The sequence below is a fragment of the Vespa mandarinia genome, chromosome 20 (genome assembly GCF_050613455.1).
Source record: "Vespa mandarinia isolate Hongniang chromosome 20, ASM5061345v1, whole genome shotgun sequence".
NCBI classification, from domain to species: Eukaryota; Metazoa; Arthropoda; class Insecta; order Hymenoptera; family Vespidae; genus Vespa; species Vespa mandarinia.
The window spans coordinates 374,504-393,322 of NC_140829.1; the positions used below are offsets into that span (position 1 = coordinate 374,504).

General features: G+C 39.8%; 2 protein-coding genes across 4 annotated transcripts in view; one reads left to right on the forward strand and one right to left on the reverse strand.

The window, feature by feature from the left end:
* The window catches only part of Scgdelta (sarcoglycan delta), a 192,522-nt gene that overhangs the window by 31,117 nt on the left and 142,586 nt on the right, over positions 1-18,819 (forward strand). The window contains exon 1 of one of the 3 annotated variants that reach the window (XM_085663176.1): positions 5,916-6,014. The exons of 1 other annotated variant lie outside the window; for it this stretch is intronic. The gene's annotated coding sequence lies outside the window, so the exon portion shown is untranslated. Of the gene's footprint in view, positions 1-5,915; positions 6,015-18,819 lie in introns of those variants that run through there. One more of the 3 variants, XM_085663175.1, reaches the window with a different exon arrangement.
* LOC118448328 (uncharacterized) lies at positions 1,588-5,464 on the reverse strand. Its single transcript, XM_035881450.2, has 6 exons — positions 5,388-5,464; positions 2,834-5,321; positions 2,440-2,541; positions 2,150-2,365; positions 1,759-2,079; positions 1,588-1,677 (listed from the first exon to the last, which is right to left on the reverse strand). Exons 1-6 carry the CDS (start codon positions 5,462-5,464, stop codon positions 1,588-1,590), a joined length of 3,294 nt encoding a protein of 1,097 aa, XP_035737343.2.

An 18,819-nucleotide genomic window follows, 5' to 3' on the forward strand; every position in this document is an offset into this window, starting at 1 on the left:
GTGAAGCGAAACGAACGGGCGATGACCAATGCGCCGATACTCTCTTCTCTCCTCCCTCTCACACACCTCATTCAGCTTCGTTCTTCGTGCTCGTCCTCTTTTCTCGTTGCACAGTCCCTTTGTGCTTTCTTTCGGGATCTCCATTCCGCCGCCCTTTCGTTCTCTTCTCTCTCTTCAGCGCCACCAAGTGAGTGAGAGGGAGAGGGAGAGGGAGAGGGAGAGGGAGAGGGAGAGGGAGAGGGAGGGAGAGGGAGGGAGAGAGAGAGAGAGAGAGAGGAGAGAAAGGGCCGCTGGCCTCGTGGGAAATTCCTGGGAAAGAAAGAATAAAGTGCTGCGCGAATAACGAATAACCGAGTACGCAGGCAAACGTACGACGACGCTCTTTTTTCTTCTTTTTAGCTCAATTAACGTGAGGGAAAGGATTGAACGTGGCGGAGGAACGTCGAGGGCTGTCTTTGCGGTGAGCGGCTAGATTTTTCCACGTGTTTGCGCGTAACAACGACGAAGAAACAGCAGGCAGGACACATCCTTCTCCTTCGTCTCAAACCTTTTTTCTTTTCATCGTTTTATCATATATTTTTGACAAGAGCCTCTATTTTTCACAAGATTACTTTTCTTCAACAAATCGTCCAAGTTTTATACCTATTATCCTTCTATATTGCTACGTGGAAAGTTTTAAAAAATTTGAAAATCTTTATTCTCGCATCGAGTTGGTGGCACGAATGCGAAGCGTTTGACATCGATTCGATGCTCGTTATCACGAAATTATTTGCTACGAGAGAAACGAAACCGTGAAGGTGGACGTAGCCTGCCAAAGAGAGAGAAAGAGAGGAAGAAAAGAGTTCTTCTTTTTGATTTATTTTTTCCTTATCTTGCCTCGGGTTTGAAACCAACGATAGAGAAGGCGATATCCCGAACGTGTTCCTGTCGTAAGCAGATGCTACGAGTCGAGTTTGGCTTTACGTTACGTTTTTTGATATTTCTTACGGTCGGGAGTCCTACGTCATTATCGACGGCGCGCTTAACGATGATCCATGATAAGTTACACGTCTAACGTGGAAGATACTCCGTTAATATCCTTCCACGAACGATTTTCGAGGTATATTTAATGCGTTTGATCGACCGGGGAGAGGATCTAAGAAAAAAGAATAAGAAAAAAAAAATAAATAAATAAAAACAAATAAAATAAGGTGATAGATCAATTACACTGACCGCGAGAGAACGTCATCGTTTATGATAGTTTTCGGTGAATAGTCAAATTAACGCTATGGTTTCGCACTCGTAGATTTTTCACCCTCGATTCCTAATCGTCCGGGATACTACGTTGGCTTTAGGGGTTAACCGTACGCCACATACACGAAACGGGCGTTTGGTATCGTGTCATCGAACGGTATTATTGGTTGGCACGCCTGCTCGTGTTTGCGCGTAGAAAATCCGAGCTAAACCGTTGGTTACACGGTATCCCATCAAGAGACATTTTCTTCGTTATATTGTAAATCGATTAGCTCGTTTAGAAATCTCCGAACGTTAAATAATCTGACATAAATTTATGTTCGGTATTGTCGAGGATTGACGTCAAGATTCCTTTTATATATCTGTGCTATTTTCCTTGACAAACGGCGATTTTTGGACGGTTTTCGGAAGTACAGCACGTTTGAACATTTTAGGTGGGCTAACCTACAATCATTAAATATAGATCATCGATCGTTCGATCCTATAGAAATGAGAAAATAACATATGAGCAATTAAATGAGATACCTTCGGGTGCATGCGTAAGCACTTAACGAAAGCTTGCACGCTCTCCAAATGAATTATCCCATCCCAAACTACGTCCATCGTTTCAAGTTCTCGTGGGACGTTTTTACACTTGAGCCAGGTTTCTCGAACGCGATTACTAGGCGGTATGAATAATAGATCGGTTGGCATTGATGTGCCAAATGCCAAGGTGCGTTTAGGTCTACTTTCAGCCTTGGCATCCCTCTCGAGTTGTTTCCTCGTTGTCGCCAATACGCTCGTCTCGTGACACAATCTCGCCATTGCCACGTCCGTCGGAACGGTAGCCATCTCTTTCACACTGATCTATTTAAATATTATATTTAATCATTATACGACATATCCCAATGTCGTCCAATAGAAATCGTTTACTCGCTTGTGTCGTTTTACAGGCGTCCGCCGAAAAATTAATTTCGAACATGTCCTTGAGAACCCTCTCATCGATGTCTCTTTCTAAGCCTCCCAAGCTTCTCAGCCAATCGCAAAATTCCATGCATATGTCCGTGGTAATTTTGTCGGCCCTCATGCGAAGAGTGGCTTGTGGATCGTAGCCCTTTAAGTCGAATTCCGTCAAGGGACGCCAAACGACAGCCTGGTAGACAATAAAGCGTACACTAGTAAAATAAAGGATAAATAATAAGTTTGAAAAATGGAGACTCTCTTTACCTTGCGCCTCTCTTTTCTCATAAAAAGTCCGTAAGGATTGTAACGCGTCGTTCCGATCTCTTCGCACGAGACCGTGCTGTCCCTCGAAGACGGCGGGTGTACCTAGAAATTATAAAAGAAAATTTCTCATCGTCGTCGTCGTCGTCGGAAAAATAAAATCCAAGATTAATACCGAAGCGAAAGATCATCGTTGCGTTCTTAACAAATTGATTATCGAGCCGCGAGCGATCGGTATTAATCGCTTGGTTGGATGTGTATGACGTAGCCCTACGTCACACCACTCCTATAGCTTTTGCATTATTTACGCTGTTCTAGCTTGACCGTATAATACCTCTAATACAGTGTCTGTCTCGTTTTCTATTAGACGATATGGATCTATTTATTATGTACGTACTATCAAATCGTCCAGAGTTTCCTGGATCAAATCCGATTTATCGGATCGTTCCTTCGTCGGTTCAATCGGTTTCTCCATTTTATGAGGGGCCATGTGTAACCTCGGATAATATTCAGGGATTCCCAGCAAAGGTGCGATCAGATTGTAAGAATCAAGGGGTAGGATGCGCCTTAATCGCTGCCCGTTCAACAATGGTCGCTGTTTCGAGGAAAATATCAGGTCAGATGGAAACTTATCGGGATTCGAATAACGTCTCGATTCTACTAATAATTTCACCAAGCGTTTCGCTATGTTATCGCGTCTCCTATCTCGCTTATCGTTCGACTCTAAAATTCGATTTAAAAACATATCGCAAAGAGTGGACAACGCTAACGTCGGCGATGCGTTACGTTTCTCGAAATTTTTTAACGTTTCTTCGATCTCCTCCTTCGAAAACAACGGTTCGTCCTTGGCCAGCGAGCGTAAGCTCGGCGGCGGCAACGACGTACCTCTCGTAGAATCCCTCAAAGTCCATTCGAAATTTTTACAACTGGAGCTCCTTCTCAACAGAGATTTTCCCTTTCCTGATTCGTTGACTTTGGCGTCGATGATCAAATTCTCCGAAACGGATTTTATTTTAATCAATTTTTTCATCGACTTGGAATCATCCTCGATTATCCCTCTTTTCGTATCCATCGGTATCGTCGTTTGTCCGATTTTTTTCAACCCTATCTCACGACTTCTCTCGTTGGCCTCGATGATAGTCGGCGACTCGTCGTTGATTTCGTTGAAAGCCATGCGTGCTTGCATACTCGTCGACTTTTTTAATTTCAACGCTCTGAGAGGCTCCAAGGTGTGAGACAAAATAGTCGGTGCGTGACAAGCCGGCCTGTATTTCGATCTCGTCGACGAATATTCCATATATGCGACGCTCGAGTCGTCGTCGTCCGAATTAGAGGTACCACCTCTCGATCTTTCCGACGACACGGAGATGGATTTGAAAGCTATCCTCTTATCATTTGGACTCGTTGATTCTAATTCCGGAACTGGCAGACATCCTTCCGTCTCCTTAACTTCATTGAGGGACGTTCTCCCTTCTCCGGTTCCTTGTATATTCGGAAAGCCGAATTTGTTTGCCTCCTCTATACCATCGCCATTACTATCACTACTACTACGTCCCGTTGCGAATCCAACCTCCTCGTTCACCCTGAAATCACACTGATTTTGTTCGTCTTTGAACTCGGCAAAACTAACGTCATCATTGCTCTCGCACTCGACGGATATATTTCGTTGATACTTTCCTTCCTCCTCCCGTTCCTTCCTCCTATCGTATGCGTTCTTTCTCGAGGATATGCCGATCTCCTCGAGGGATTTATATAAACACGAAAGACATCGATCGCGTTTCTTTCGTGGAAAATACGACATCTTTGGTAATTCGTTTAGAAAATTCTCTGTTAGACTCAACGTACGCGGCAAATAATCTTCGACTTCCTCGATGCGATCGTGACTGGATAAAGGTTTCAACGAGATAGGGGAAATGTTTATAAACTTTTTTTCATATTTTTCAGAATCCTCCATTGTTCCAACCTTCTTCGTCATTTCGTTTATTCCCAAATTCCCAGAGGGCAAATCTTTCGTTACACGCTTCAATGCTTCGTGAGCATATCGAACGGAATATTTCAAGAAGTCGCCATCGGCCGAGACTCTTTTATTTCGTTCGGTATGTTTCGTTAAAGCAGATATCGCGCATTCGAATTTATTTTCTAAATCTGAATTAAATTGTATTCTATCGTTATCCTTGTTTCGCGTCGTTCTAAATTGTAAATCGAAACGATCGTCGGTGTCGTCGAAATGAAAACTTTCTCGATTAAAATCAAAATCGTCGGACAATTCGATCTTATCGACGAGTTTCCCGATTGATTCTAAATCGTTTTTATTTATGGCCTTTAAAAGAGTCTCCCTGGTTTGACTCGTCGATGACTTCCTTCCATTTCGGCTCGTTCCTGTTGGACGTTCGTTTTCATAAAAAGAAGGACTTTTTTTCAAATAAGTTTTTATCTTAATTTTCTCGTTCTCATTGGAAGCATTACGTGCGTTTACAGGAAAAATTGAGGAATATACTTTTCGAAATGATATATCTTCAGCAAGAGCCCTCTTGTACTCCTCTTTGCGGGTAGTAAATATTTTAGTAGGTCGTTTCGATGGCGTAGGAGGAAAGACCGTAACTATAGGCTCACTAATACTCGCGAGATCGTTTTCTTTGGTAAACGACTTTAACCTACAAGGCGGAAAATTCGTTGCGAAAGATTTTCTTTCATTACGAGTTAAATAATCGACATTATTCGCGTCGTCGTCATTACGAATCCAACGATATAAACTTTGAGGATATCTGTGGATCGAAGGGAAATTGGTTAAATTTGGATAGGAATCTCTTACTATTAGGTTTTTTTCTTCCTTACGAATGTATCGCTCCCAATAATCCTCATCCTTTGGAATTTGACGTTCCCATCTGTAATAACGTGACATAAGATAAAGAATAATTCGTTCCAACGATTAGAACGTATTTTATACACACTTTGTGCTTGGAACGGATTTTATCTTCTTCGTGGAGTAACAATACGACCTCGGCTTCCATTTCGATCGATTGCACATACCAACGATAGAAAGTACACCTTGTTTTGTCCTAACGTTTATTTATAATTATCGTACCGTAGACGCTCGAATGATTTTTCTTCGACCTACTCCTCGACACGTAAATTTAGTAGCGACCGAAGTTTATACCGAATAAAACTCTTCTTTGAAAGAATTTATCGATCAAACGAAGGTGCTCGTACGTTGATACGCTTTTTCGTTCCTTCGATTCTCCCAAAGAGGACACTTTCTTTTTAAGATTATGGAAAATGTGTTTTGTTTTTTGTAATTCCTACATTGCCGGAAGTCGACCTCGTCGGTAACGTCCTTATCGATTTTTTCAATGGGTCGCTTCTCGACGGTTGGTTAAATCTCAATGATTATACATTGGTGCAAAGGATAAAAACGGTTCGCAATTAATTGTAGTTATCCGAAGTGACGATTAAGGCCGCTGCGAAAGTTCTCAGAAAGACGGCGCTTTCGAAAATACGTTGTAAAAATCGTTCTGGCTCTTCTCAAATTTATTAATTTACATCGATTACATCGCAGTTGCAAGAGTTCGACTAAGTGGGTAAGAAGCATTAAGAATATTACATATATAATTAACACACGTGATAATTACTTGATATATATGTATATATATATATATATATATATCTTATCTATTTGCCTGTAAAGTATTATTGGTTATGTAAAGTGTTAATAATGCTTAGTGTTTGATCGGAACTAAATTGAAGGGATTTTGAAAATACATTGAAATATGCAGCCATTCAGTACTTGTAATAGTACTTGCATTACGTGATTTACAATTAGATTTCTATATATATCGCAAGTACTGCCAAGCCAGGTCTGTAGTACTCGCAAGTTGTTGCATGTGGAGACTAACAATGACTCTATTCTAAAATCGGCATTCGCGACGTAATCCAATCGAATATTTCGAGCAAACGAGCAAAACGAAATCCCGAAGGTAGGAATTTTAATCATGCGCGCAAGCGTTCTTCTCTATCCTTTCTGTATTCTCGCAAAATAATCGATGATGAATCTATCCCTCGATGATACTTGGAAAAGAAGAAAAGAAAGATAAGATATATGAGGTAGAAAAGAGAGCCGAAGAAAGAAAAAAATTGATCAATTTTGATAGACAAGATTTCATTTTTAAAGACCAAGATTTCATCTAGGATATAAAATATCATTTTTAAGATGACCTTTTTCTCAGAGAAAATTTTTCTTTAAATTCGAAATTTCTTTAAATTCTTTTCTTAAAAATTCGAAAAAGATATGTTCTAGATTAAATTTGCGCCCTTTATATTGTGATCTCGTTCATCAAGATCGGTCACCATTATCCAAAGTAGGAATAACGAACAACCTTAAATAAATTAAACGTCGAATGCAATGCATAAAGATTATGCGCATTTACGTGCACTTGGGCGAAATTAGAATGGTTCGGAAAGAAAAGTTAGTCGATCGACTTGACATCGACACGACGATTAATAAATGAAAAGAACAAATAAAATAAAAAAGTTGATTTAACTGGATTCGTAAATGTTGCTTGTCGTTGACGTAGCTTTCGTCGCATGCTTCAACGATTTCACTCGAGCTGACGATAATGGCGAGAATAGTCGTTGGTAGAATAGACGCCGGTGTGTAGTCGCCATCTTTCTTCCGGAGTCTCAGCTGCCGCCACTTCCTGTCGACCGGACTGCGTCGTCGTTCCTTCGTCTCCGTTCGTCGACGTCTCATTCGCTACTCGACGAAAGGGACAATGAGACGAAAATAATTGCTCGTCGGGGAAGGTTTCCGCATTGAAACTGCACGAACGCCGGAATCGTTGCTCCTTCTCAAAAGGATATACACTTTGCGATTTTCTCTCTTGAGCGATCAACGATTCTCCTACTTTTCTTTCTTTCCACGATAAAAAGCAATCTCTCTTTTATTTCTTTCTTTCTTTCTTTCTTTCTTTCCTTCTTTCTTTTAATTCCCCTTTAATTTCTACGTGCATAGTACGTATAGTTATTTGCACTTGTATTTAAAAATATATTTCGATATTTTATTTTAACATTATTTTATTTCAGAAAACGAATACTTTTTTCTATAACTTATTGAATTTAAACGACTATTCAAAGTAGAAAATAACGAAGAAACGAATGGTCGGAGCTCGGTCGTTTATACATACTCGCATGTTTTATATCTTTTTTCTACGCGTATCCATGGTTTACATTCGTATATATAATTTTTATTCTTTTCTATTTTTTATTTTTTCCATGTTTATGTCTATAAATATTATCGCCGACGCGATGACGTTTAGGGTGATAAACGATTGAACTAATAATATTCATGAAAATGTATCTACTCGCGTTCTCATTCGGAACGTAATATTTCCATTTATATCGTACAATATGGTATATGTATCTAGTACTTTTACTTATCGGTGGTAAATTCAAATTATTTTATACGCCAAATATGACTTTATTCATAGCGCACAAATATCAATATTCCATCGGAGAATTTCCTGTAATTTATGTTTCTTTTGATTTATTTATTCGTCCAACGATTTCACGATTGACGAACAGAATATTATTATATATGATAGTGTTCGAACTTCGATTGAGTCTTTTCAAGACCATTGCTAAATTTTCAATGCATTTCATTTATTTAATAACAGCTTATAGAACGGTGATATGACGATGCGTCTGACGTTTGAAACGAAGTAAGCTTTTGGTCGATATTATTAAAGTAATGGAACATGGATACAAGCTCGAAGCTATTAAAATCGCGTTATGCGAAAAGGACGATCAAAAGTAAAATAAAAAGAAGAAAAGGAAACGAGGAAAAAGGAATGTGTAGTGGGTGGCGTGGGGTGGGGTGGGGTGAGGGGAAGGGAAAAAAACGCGTCAAAACGAACCGAGAAGATAAGGCGCAACAGGTCGAACGTGGCATAAATAAAATTACAAAGGAGCGTACGTGAGCGATCGATAGGTAGATGCCGATTCGCTATACTTCGATCGTCGTCTCTGCATTTTTCTTCTTATGCTACTTCCATTCCTCACGCTTTTTCTTCATATTTCTCACGCTGGTTCTTATAAAGCACCCTTCGAATTCCTTCGGACAGAGCTTAGATTTCCTTGAATCTGAACAATTTATATACTAGACGGTAAAAACTTTCTTTCATATTATTCCTAAATGAAATGTGAAACTAAAAAAAGAAAAGAAAAAGAAAGAAAAAATATTTCTCTCTTATATACATCATATTATTTGTATACTCTCTTTATAGTCTCTTAGTAAACTCGGTCAATTACAATGAGCGATCGAATATCAATCAAATACATCCCTCTCTCGTCTCGCGCGATCGACTCTGTGGCATGATGAGCGGAAAAGGGAAGAGAAGTGAGCAGGGAGCTATCGGAAACGTAGGTGTGTATGCGTGTGTGTGTGTGTGTGTGTGTGTGTGTGTGTGTGTGAGAGAGAAAGAGAGAGACAGCAGAAAACGAAATTGCAAACGGGATCGAAAGGTATTGTTAGAACTTTTTACATGAGACTTAATTAAATGAGATTTACAATACCCGATAGGAAAGAACGTAATAGGTTAACGCATTGGTTGCGGGTCAATCGGTTTACAATGAATGCCGTACGAAAAGCTTGAAATAATTCCTCCGAAAATAACTCATTCGTCTATTTAGTTAAAGTCCTTCGATCGAAAATCGATAACATTTAGCAAGCGAAAGAGGATTGTATTTCTTTCAATGTTCATTGAAAGAGGAAAAGAGACGGACCAAAGTATGTTTCGTGTTTCTGAAATTCTAATCCATTTCGCACCGGAGTCTTTGATCTCTGTTATGTTCAATGAAAGCGCACTAGGGGAATGCGTTGGAACGAGTAATTCGTGGCTCGACAAAGTTTGACAGTTCACTAAAAAGTTCTCTCTCTCTCTCTCTCTCTCTCTACGTAGAAGTGGGAGTAAAAGCGGGAGTTTGGTCGACAGTCATGAGAATGCGTTAGAGATCGTCTTTCTCTTTCTCTCCTCTATCTCTATCTTATTCTTACTGTGCATTTATACGTATGTGTGTCTTGGTGCAGTAAGTACCTGTCGTGTCAGGTTTGCATCCTTCGCACACCCTTGATACCTACGAGTCTTTTCTCTCTCTCTCTCTCTCTCTCTCTCTCTTTCTCTCTCTCTCTCTCTCTCTTTCCACGCTACTCGAGAATTGTTCCTTCTTGTAGAATTCTCTGTGTGTCCCGAGACGTTCGTTGTATGCGTCGCTTATAAATGTGTGTGCTCAGTTAGGTGTCTCCGGCGTCTCTGGCGATCCGCGTTCGAAGCACAAGCGGAGACTCCAGGAATATTTGAGCAGCGAATGTCTAAGCAGCATCGGATATCAGAACTGCTCCGATGTTGTTTCAACGCCGACTCCGACATACCTAAAGTTACTGTTAATTGCGTCGACAATGACGACGGCTGTCTCGCGATAAAGTTTTCTCAATCGTTCTTCGTATATCTTTCTGTGTTTCTTTCCCGTCTTTTTCTACAATTCGGGATCATAGTTTACACATATCGTTTATTGACGCTTTATAAAGGGAAAGGTAATTACGATAGTAAATATTTGTCTCGTTGAACTCTGCATAAATAAACTCGCTGCTTTTTCATTCTGAAAAACGACCTTTTTGTTACCTTTCTTCTTATGTTTTTAAATACACCTACTTATTATTTTCTATCAAAGAAAATAACCTTCTCAAAAGTACACATTTGTTTATTAAGACAATTATGTCGTAAACAGTATTTTTCTTTCTAGTACGGTATACCATGGTTCTCGAGTTGTCGACTATAAATTCACCGACCGCGCTTCTCTTTATCTTTATTATATCGTTAATCTCAAGCAGAGAAAATTGAAAATTACATGGATAATGGAAGAGACCGCTTTATTTCCCTAAGAAACGTTACTACCACCGGCAAGAGTGGCGTTCTCGCGTACCTACTCGAAAAAAAACTTTTATATATATATATGTGTATACGCGCATACACACACACACACACGTTAGCTTGATTCTAATCCAAGAAACATGCTAGACTCGTCGCAGCCGTGTAGAAATTTTCAAGTAGGCGAAGAAAGAGAGAGTTAGAGAAAAAACTAATGGATATTCGCGGCACATTCGTAATTCAAAGTTTTCTACGCTAATGCTAAACCAATTGGACGCTTTGGATCGTACCTAAATAGGAACGTCGCGAGAAACATTGATGTTTCCTAAAGAAAGAAAGTAAGTTTTGTTAAACGAGGTTAAAAGAGAATAACTATGTTCGTTAAAAACAATGAATGAAATATAAAAAAAATCGTAGGCTCATTTTACGGTTTTGATCTTGTTAAATGTCAACAATAGTTTAAATTATTTTCAGTAATTGAAACTTCTCTTGATATTTCGAATAAAAGATCGCTTTTGTTTCCATAAATTGCACGCTTTCCTAATCGATTTTATGATTAATCTTTTTACTTTGTTCTTTTTTTCTCTCTTGCATTCTATCGAACGAACGTTTTCAAGTCGACGTTAGCGTATCGCTTGAAAAGTCGTAACGACACATAGAAATTATGGAGTGGGTGCGAGCCGGGTAGTAAATCAAGCGTTTTACATTTGCCCCATGTAAAACGTATGCGATGCGGAACAAGCAGCGAGCATGGAAATCAGTCCTGGCAGATAAATTTTCCCAACCGCGAAATGTAGCAAATTAATGCATGCAACCTACTTACTCAAAAACTAGCGTTACTTTTTTTTTTTTATATTCCCCGAAGCTTACTACAATAGCCATACGTTCCGTGTCGCTACGACCTCTCGATTTGCAATGCAAAGTCGTAAAAATTTAAGGACTCTCCTTGTTCTCTCTTTCTCTCTCTCTCTCTCTCTCTCTCTCTCTCTCTCTCTCTCTCTCTCTCTACCTTTCTTCTTATATAGAACGCTGCTTCGAAGGCGTTAGATAAAAGTTTACGACTACCGGAGTACGCTTCGTACTGCAGGTTCGATTACGTAGTTAACATACCGATCGCTACTACCTCTTTAAAATCTTATTTCACCTAGTAGAATGTGAACGGTGCGACGACACATCTATTGGAAAAGGGGAAGTCTTAGGTTAGGTAGATCCGCGAAAGGAAGAAAGGACCGAAAGAAAGAGCTTGGCACGTTCGCGAGAGTGGGAAGAGAACTGGTGAGATTCTCGGTCCGAGAAGGAGCTAGAGAAGCAAAGAGAGGAGGCTGACTGGAGCTAGGAGGGGAGAGGACTCGAATCACAGGAGAATGGACCATCTCCTGTTATCAGCTTGGAGCCAGCCGCCTTCCCAAGCCGACAAATTACTACATCCCCACTATCGCCGTCCTGTTACCGAATCAAAACCCCACCTATACTCTCGCTGTCTCTCTCTCTCTCGCTCTCTCTCTCTCTCTCGCTCTCTCTCTGTCTCTCTCTCTCTCTTTCTCACGCCGTCTTTCCCACTCCTATGCTTGTATGTTAACAATAGTCACCTTCTAGGGCTTTATTCTTTTGTCCTTCGTATAATTTACAAACTCGTAAGGCGAGATTCGGAGCAATGAATTCTTGGAAAAAGTCAAAAATAAGTATCGTTTGTAAACAAGCGTCATTTCTTTTCTATTATTTTTCGTTATTGCGAAACTACGTTGTTGGTGCCTTTACCAGTATCAACTTGAGAAAGAGACCGGAGATTGTCCCGAGCTGAGGGCGAAACGACATCGAAACGTATGGCCGCTGATTTATAAGGGAAATAATTTCGCGAAAGCAATTCCTTACGTCTCGAGTACCGTGCAGCTCGTAACGTACATAGGTACATATACATATATCTATACATAGACGAAGGATGCCCGCTCCTGCGAATGGCCGAGATGCGTGGTTAGAAATAGAAAAACTAGAGAATCATAAAAGTGCATCCCTGTTTAAAAAATTCATTACGGTCATCACTAAAAATATTATTTAATATTGTCTACGTTCTTATGCTATATGTTAAAAGTATTACAATTAGTGTAATTAACGTATGTGTATTTAATTTTTTTCTTTTGCGATAACAACAAAAATCCCTCTTCTATAATTCTTGATTAGAAAATTCTTTTAAATATATTATTAAAACCATTTGGATTGAGATCATGAGTTGTCGTAAAAATAATAAGAGAAAAGAGACAAATGGATTAATTTAGATAAAGGGTCAAACAATATTACTTGTAGTATATTTTCACGTTATAATACGTATTTATGGCTAAACTTAGAGAGGCAAAGGAGAAATTAAAGAGGAAGACGGAATCGTTTTAGCAAAAGTTAATATATGAAACTTACTACATCGAATTCGTCGGTTTACGTTCCTTCCAAATTTGTTTCCTTTAATTTCGTTCGTTTTTTGTTTTGCTACCAACACTGAACTCTATTTTTTTGCCAGTATATCTAAATATCGATAACGATAGATACACATATCGTCAACAAATACCACACGTCTATTGCTTTCATTTCTATATAAATAATACAAAAAAAGGAGCCTCTTCTCAAACAGTTTTCAGTTAGAAATAGATAGATAGAATTAAATTCCTATCGAAAAAGCGGGAGATGAAAAATAAAAGAAGAGAAGGATGATCGAACGAAAGGGATGCTCGCCTGGAGAGAATTCGAATCGTTTCGCGAATTGTTCGCGAGGAAAATAGTTGAAAGAAAAGAAGAAAAATAGAGTGGAGATGAAGTGGATGGCATTTTCTTACGAACTGATTCTTGTAAAATACTTAGACATACTTTGCGCGTCCCATTCCCGTTCTTCGATAAGAGGTTGGATCAGGATAGGTTTCTCTTCCCAGGAGCGAGGACGACGAAGACGAGGAAATCCTGTAGGCAACAGGGACTCGATGCCAGTAAGAATTCAGGGGCATCTTCTCCCCTCCTTTCATATTTCCCTTCACTCTTACCATGCCTTCTTTCCATTCCTTTTCTTCGAGTCGAGGTGGGAAGGCGATTGGTGGGAGGAAAGCTCGAAGAAAGCAACGAAAAAGAAGGAATAAGAAAGTTGATGAAATATTGGAGAGCGGCTTAGACGGGACAATATTCCGTTGTAAACCGTCTTCCCTGCGCCAATAGATACTACTATACAGCCGATCGTATACCTCTCTCTCTCTTTCTCTCTCTAGCACTTTGCTTTTTCTCTCATTGTCTCTGTTTATCTGCTTTCTTTCGATCTACTCTCCCTTTGCTTTTCATTCTCTTGCTCTTTTTTTTGCTTCACGAAACACACTCCTGAAATCTGGCCGCCTGTGTCGTCGTCGTCGTCGTATTGGTCTTCTTGCGGAAAGAAACTTGGCGATGTAAGTAGGGATGATAAAATTCGATATATCGTAGTTACCCCATCCACCGTGTTGCAAATTTAAAGTTTACAACATGCTAGGAAAAAGCTAATATGCTTTCGGCGATATATATATATATATAAATGTATATTTATATATTTATTTATTTATTTTGAATTTTATTCTTTCTTTTCTCAATTTTCATCTGTATATGTAACTCTTTCGCGAGCTCACGTATTTTGTTTGCGAACGAACGAACGCAAAACTTTTTCTCCGTAGAAAAGTTGAAAAACGAATGGCACAGGACGGAGTAGATGGAGTAGATTTTAGTCTCCTGGTATTCCTAGGCTACGGTTCGACGACTACCACGGCTCTTTCTCTCTCGGGCTATGATGGATAATGATACTCTAACGCGTAGAAACTCGTAGGAGGTTAACAAGAAAAAGCTCGTGCGAGAGACAAGAAAAAGAAGGAGAATGAACGTGCTAAAATAGTCGTTCGAATCGAGAGTAACGAGAAAAATAAAGGGATGTTATCATCCATAGAGTAGGAGATTGTTTTTAAAGGTTTTTTTAAAACGAACTTTTTCTCTTAATGAACGTTCCTATCGTCCCATCTTTACGTTATCTCTTGTAAAAAGTGAAAAAGAAATGAACACTTTCTGAATCATCCGTGAATGTCGATCATGTTACAGGAATAGATATCATCGATGGCAATTCAAAGACCTTCTCGTACGAGTGTCTCTTCGATTTCTAATAAACGACCACTGCTCTTTTTCAGTTTCTCTCTCTCTCTCTCTCTCTCTCTCTCTTTTATTTTCTCTTTACCATCATCCATCCATAACGTCTCTTTTCCCACAATTAAATCGACGAAGGAAAATCTCGAACAAGACAAAAGCTTTAAGCTCCTCTTCTCTTTTCCCTGTATTCTAGTTCACTCTCCTCCTTTGTCTCTCTTTCCCCCATTTCGAAGGAACGATCCAAGAATACTTGAAATAAGAAAGAACGTCTTTTCGATTTGTATTTACGTGACAGTGTCTGGTATTTGGCCCTTTCTTTTTTTTTTTCTATCTTCGCTTCTCTCGTGCTCTCGAAAGAAATATCGTCGGCATCCCTCAATTATTTCCATCTAACGAATGACTTAACGTTTCTTACAACGTCGTCGTATCTTTCCATTCATGATCGTGGTTATTTTGCCAGATGAACATTTTTCCGTAATGTAGAAGGGGAGAAATCAGGAGTACGCTTCTTTAAAAAATCGTGCATTACTTGTCTTTTCAACGAATCTTTCTCACGAATTCGATCGAAGATTTTCAAAGTTGAAAGGAAGAAAGAGTGAGAGATAGAGAGAGATAGAGGGAGAGAGAGAGAGAGAGAAAGAGTAGGGTGAGACAGGAACATCAAGGATGTCGAGAAGCTTGGAGCAAGTTTTATATTTGCAACTCGTTATCCTTCGTCCTGGATTACAGTGAATTCCTTCTCGTTGACTCTCGCGAAAGAAATAACGCACCACTCACGGTTGTCGTGACGTTTATTAGACATTAAGTAGTAATACCTGCGAATAAGGAAGACGGGAGTCTAGCAGGGTAATAAGAACAGGTCAGAAGAGCAGTCATACTAATTGTAGTAATTCCGGCATCCACTTTGGATATTTAATTAAGTTTCCGCTGACAAGCATCTACTTAGCGGGGAGACTCGTGGGTGGTGGTTCTTACATAGTGCCGTTCTCGATCTTCTCCTGCTTCGTTCTCTCTTCTCTCTCCCTCCCGCCCGCCCCCCCCCTCCCTGCTCTCTCTCCGGTTCTCTCTCCTTAGAGCCACCGAAGCACTGCTTAGCTACTACCTACGTATAACGGAAGGACCGCTTAAATTAGGGCTTCGGCACTCCCACGGTATATACTAATTATTTATTAGAGTAAAGTAGGCATTCGTCGGAGGGTTGTATATTCGCCTTGCTAGGTCTATTCCATTTACAGGAACGAGCTAGAGTATAAAGGATATACTTTATATACATATGCGACGTGCGCTCCACAACTCTCTATATAGATAATAATATGCATAATAATTTCGTTTCTTTTCAATGTGACATGTCCGATATGCGATCGTATACATTGCTTTAAAAATAATTCAGAAAAATGTAATGAAACGCGCAATCGATACTTGCACAAATATTACGCTGGACGATCGTTCTTTCGCGTGAACGAAGAGAATATTCCTTCTATTATCTATTGTCCCGGGCCAAGATTTTAGTGCAGCAGTATATAAAAGAAGGAGCTAGACACGATTGCGGACTTCCATTCGATTCTGTAAAGTATGAAGCTATCAAAGGCAATGGTCTGAGAAGGCCAGTGCAATTACCGATAACTCTTTGACATGCTTCGTCTACGTATTTCTTTCTTCTCGAAACATTTCTCCGTCTTCCTCGTGTCTTTGTGTCTCGTATTACGTACAACGTGTCGTATTTTTTGTGAGCTTCAACGATTAAATGGACGATTCATTTTGGATTTCTTAAATCCAAATCCAGGGAGATTATGAGAATTCTCTATAAATCGGGATGTTTAAACGTTTTTAAATAATTTAATTCAATTTATCGTCGAGAGGAAATAATACTTTTATTGCTCTCTCAATACCAAATATAAAAGAGAAAAGAAAAAGGAAGAGGTTAAGAGGGAAAATTCGAAAAGCAAGAGAGAAAGGCCTTCTCTTTTCGCTTCGATAAATTCCTTCTGTTAAGTAATCCCTGCTCGTGGATTCGAAATGGAAACAGTGCGAGAGCGAGGATAAGAGAGATAAGGATCCTCCGGCACCTCCTTCTGTTGTTCCTGTACCTTCCATCCTCTTGCCCTCTCCTATCCTTTCTGCGCTACATCCGTCTTCTCCTTGAGCAGCCTCGCCTGTTTCACAGTCGAGATGTACATACATACAGGATGAACGGAAGTCTTACTTGGAGGCTTGCCATAGAATTGCTATTGTTTACCAAATATCGAAATCCAATCGAACGTCGATGGACCGTTGAAATACTCTACGGGGCGCTAAAACTAATAAGAAAATTCGATGCTACGACGAAATTATTTCACGACTCCGAGGAAACATTCGACGAATTCGTTAAAATCCTTGAATAATTATACCTTTATTTCGTAGTTAGATCTGTCGCGTTAATTCCAATGAAAGACAAGGATCGAGACAGATAAGAGTTACTTCTCCGCGTTCTTATTATCTCCGGGATGTTCCAGTTGGAAAACGTATTGTGATACTAGTGCAGGCTAGAATAACATTTAAGCTTCTTCGTTGCCGTTTTGCCAGGTTCAATGAATATTCTCAACTCTTTCTCGCCTAACAATAGAAAAGTTGCGTACTCCTGTTCGAAACTTTCATTTCTATAACGTGAGGGTGTATACGTATATATACTGTGTACATATGTACTGTAAGATAGCCGTGTCTTTTTCGTACAATAAATTCTGGATCAAGAAGGAATCAACGATGCGACTATTCTGCATCTCCATTTAATCCCTCTTATCGTCTTGATTTTAAATTAGGGTAAAAAGTAGATCGATGAAGAAAACGGAACGAGATAAGCTTTGGTAAGACATAGACGTGGAAAAGAAAATGAATCGTCACGAGTAGATATATCTATGTATATATACCTTTGTGCCGGGCGTCTCTACTGAAATAAAATAGCCGGCGTCGTTCTTTACTCGTTGGCACTTCCGAACGGTCGCTCGTGGCTCGACTTCCGGTAACCGAGATTGCACACTTGATCGATGGGATCGTGCAAAAATGGTGTAGGAGAAGATGTCGGCTCGGTGAATTTCGAGCGTAACGGCCTCGCCAAGAACGAACGAATCTCTTCGTTCGAACGGTCTTGATCTACATGCCGGAACCATTCGATTCCAGGCTCTCATTTTTAGGATGTTCCTGTATCGTTACTATTCTTTAAGTATCGATTATCAATGTGTATTATGACAATTGTCGAGTCGTAAGCTCGAATTCAATGAGGAGACAATTGGAATTTCGTTGAATTTAATCACGTTGAATGAGTGCAACGCAATGCGATCGCGTTATTCACATTTCATGTCGAAAAGTACCTGAGCATTGGCCCCGGTGTTCTTTGGTCTATCGATGTTTATTGAAACAAACGTTATCGCGCCAATACTTATTTTTTGACAAGATTTCATTAAAGATCCTTGGCAGTCGACCAAGCTTATAAGTCATAATCTCGCATCAGATTGTCAAAATTGGTCGAATTTCATTTAATTGAAATTAGAAAGAAACGTAATGAGAAGACTGGAGAGACGTCGCGTTGGTAAAAGAGACAGACAAGTGACGCAAAACTGGAAAGAGACATTACCGTGTGACTGCGGCCAAGCGTGGAGCCGTAGACCATTTCGATCGGTCGTACGTCGCATTAATTACAGCCATTACGTGCGCGTCCGTCGGAACGAGCGTTACAAAGGCTATATATCCAGAGCTACGGACGTTACTCTCTCTCTCTCTCTCTCTCTCTCTCATCCTATAGCTCTCTCCTTACGTACGGTATAGCAGCTTCGCCATGCTCTCCTCCTATAGTCATGCTAAACAACACGGCTGCCTTGTGTAGGACGTTACAAAGTGACGGCGGCGCGCGTTTGGTGTCGGACGTTGAACGTGCATGAATAATTAATTTGTTACTTTCGTAGTTGTATTCACTATCACTGCTAATATCGTTGCTGTCCTTCTATTATTTTTCATCTTCTCCCTCCTTTTTTTTTATTTTACCCTAATCATAAAACTTTCTTTATCGAAAATAAATGGCGTCTATATATTTCAAAGATTTATTTCAAAACTTAGGATTTAAAGTATCACTTTATTTTTCCTTATTATTATATAGATATTCTCCCAACCAGTAGGCATTGTAGCCCGAATAACAGAAGGCACGCTGTTGTCTCTTCTCGTGAATAGGAAGCCTAATCACGTAATAATGCCCCTCATCGCTTTGTGCTCGCGATTCCACGTATAGTTGCATAGATACGCGCGTAATGTGTCTGACGATACAACGACATACATACATACATACATATAAGGGAAGGATTAA

Excerpts from the sequence above, each read along its gene's own strand:
- LOC118448328 (XM_035881450.2), bottom strand. The coding sequence starts at position 5,464 with ATGTGCAATCGATCGAAATGGAAGCCGAGGTCGTATTGTTACTCCACG. Across the intron at positions 5,322-5,387 it reads AAATCCGTTCCAAGCACAAA|ATGGGAACGTCAAATTCCAA; the intron begins GTGTGTATAAAA and ends ACGTTATTACAG. Across the intron at positions 2,542-2,833 it reads AAACTCTGGACGATTTGATA|GTACACCCGCCGTCTTCGAG; the intron begins GTACGTACATAA and ends TATAATTTCTAG.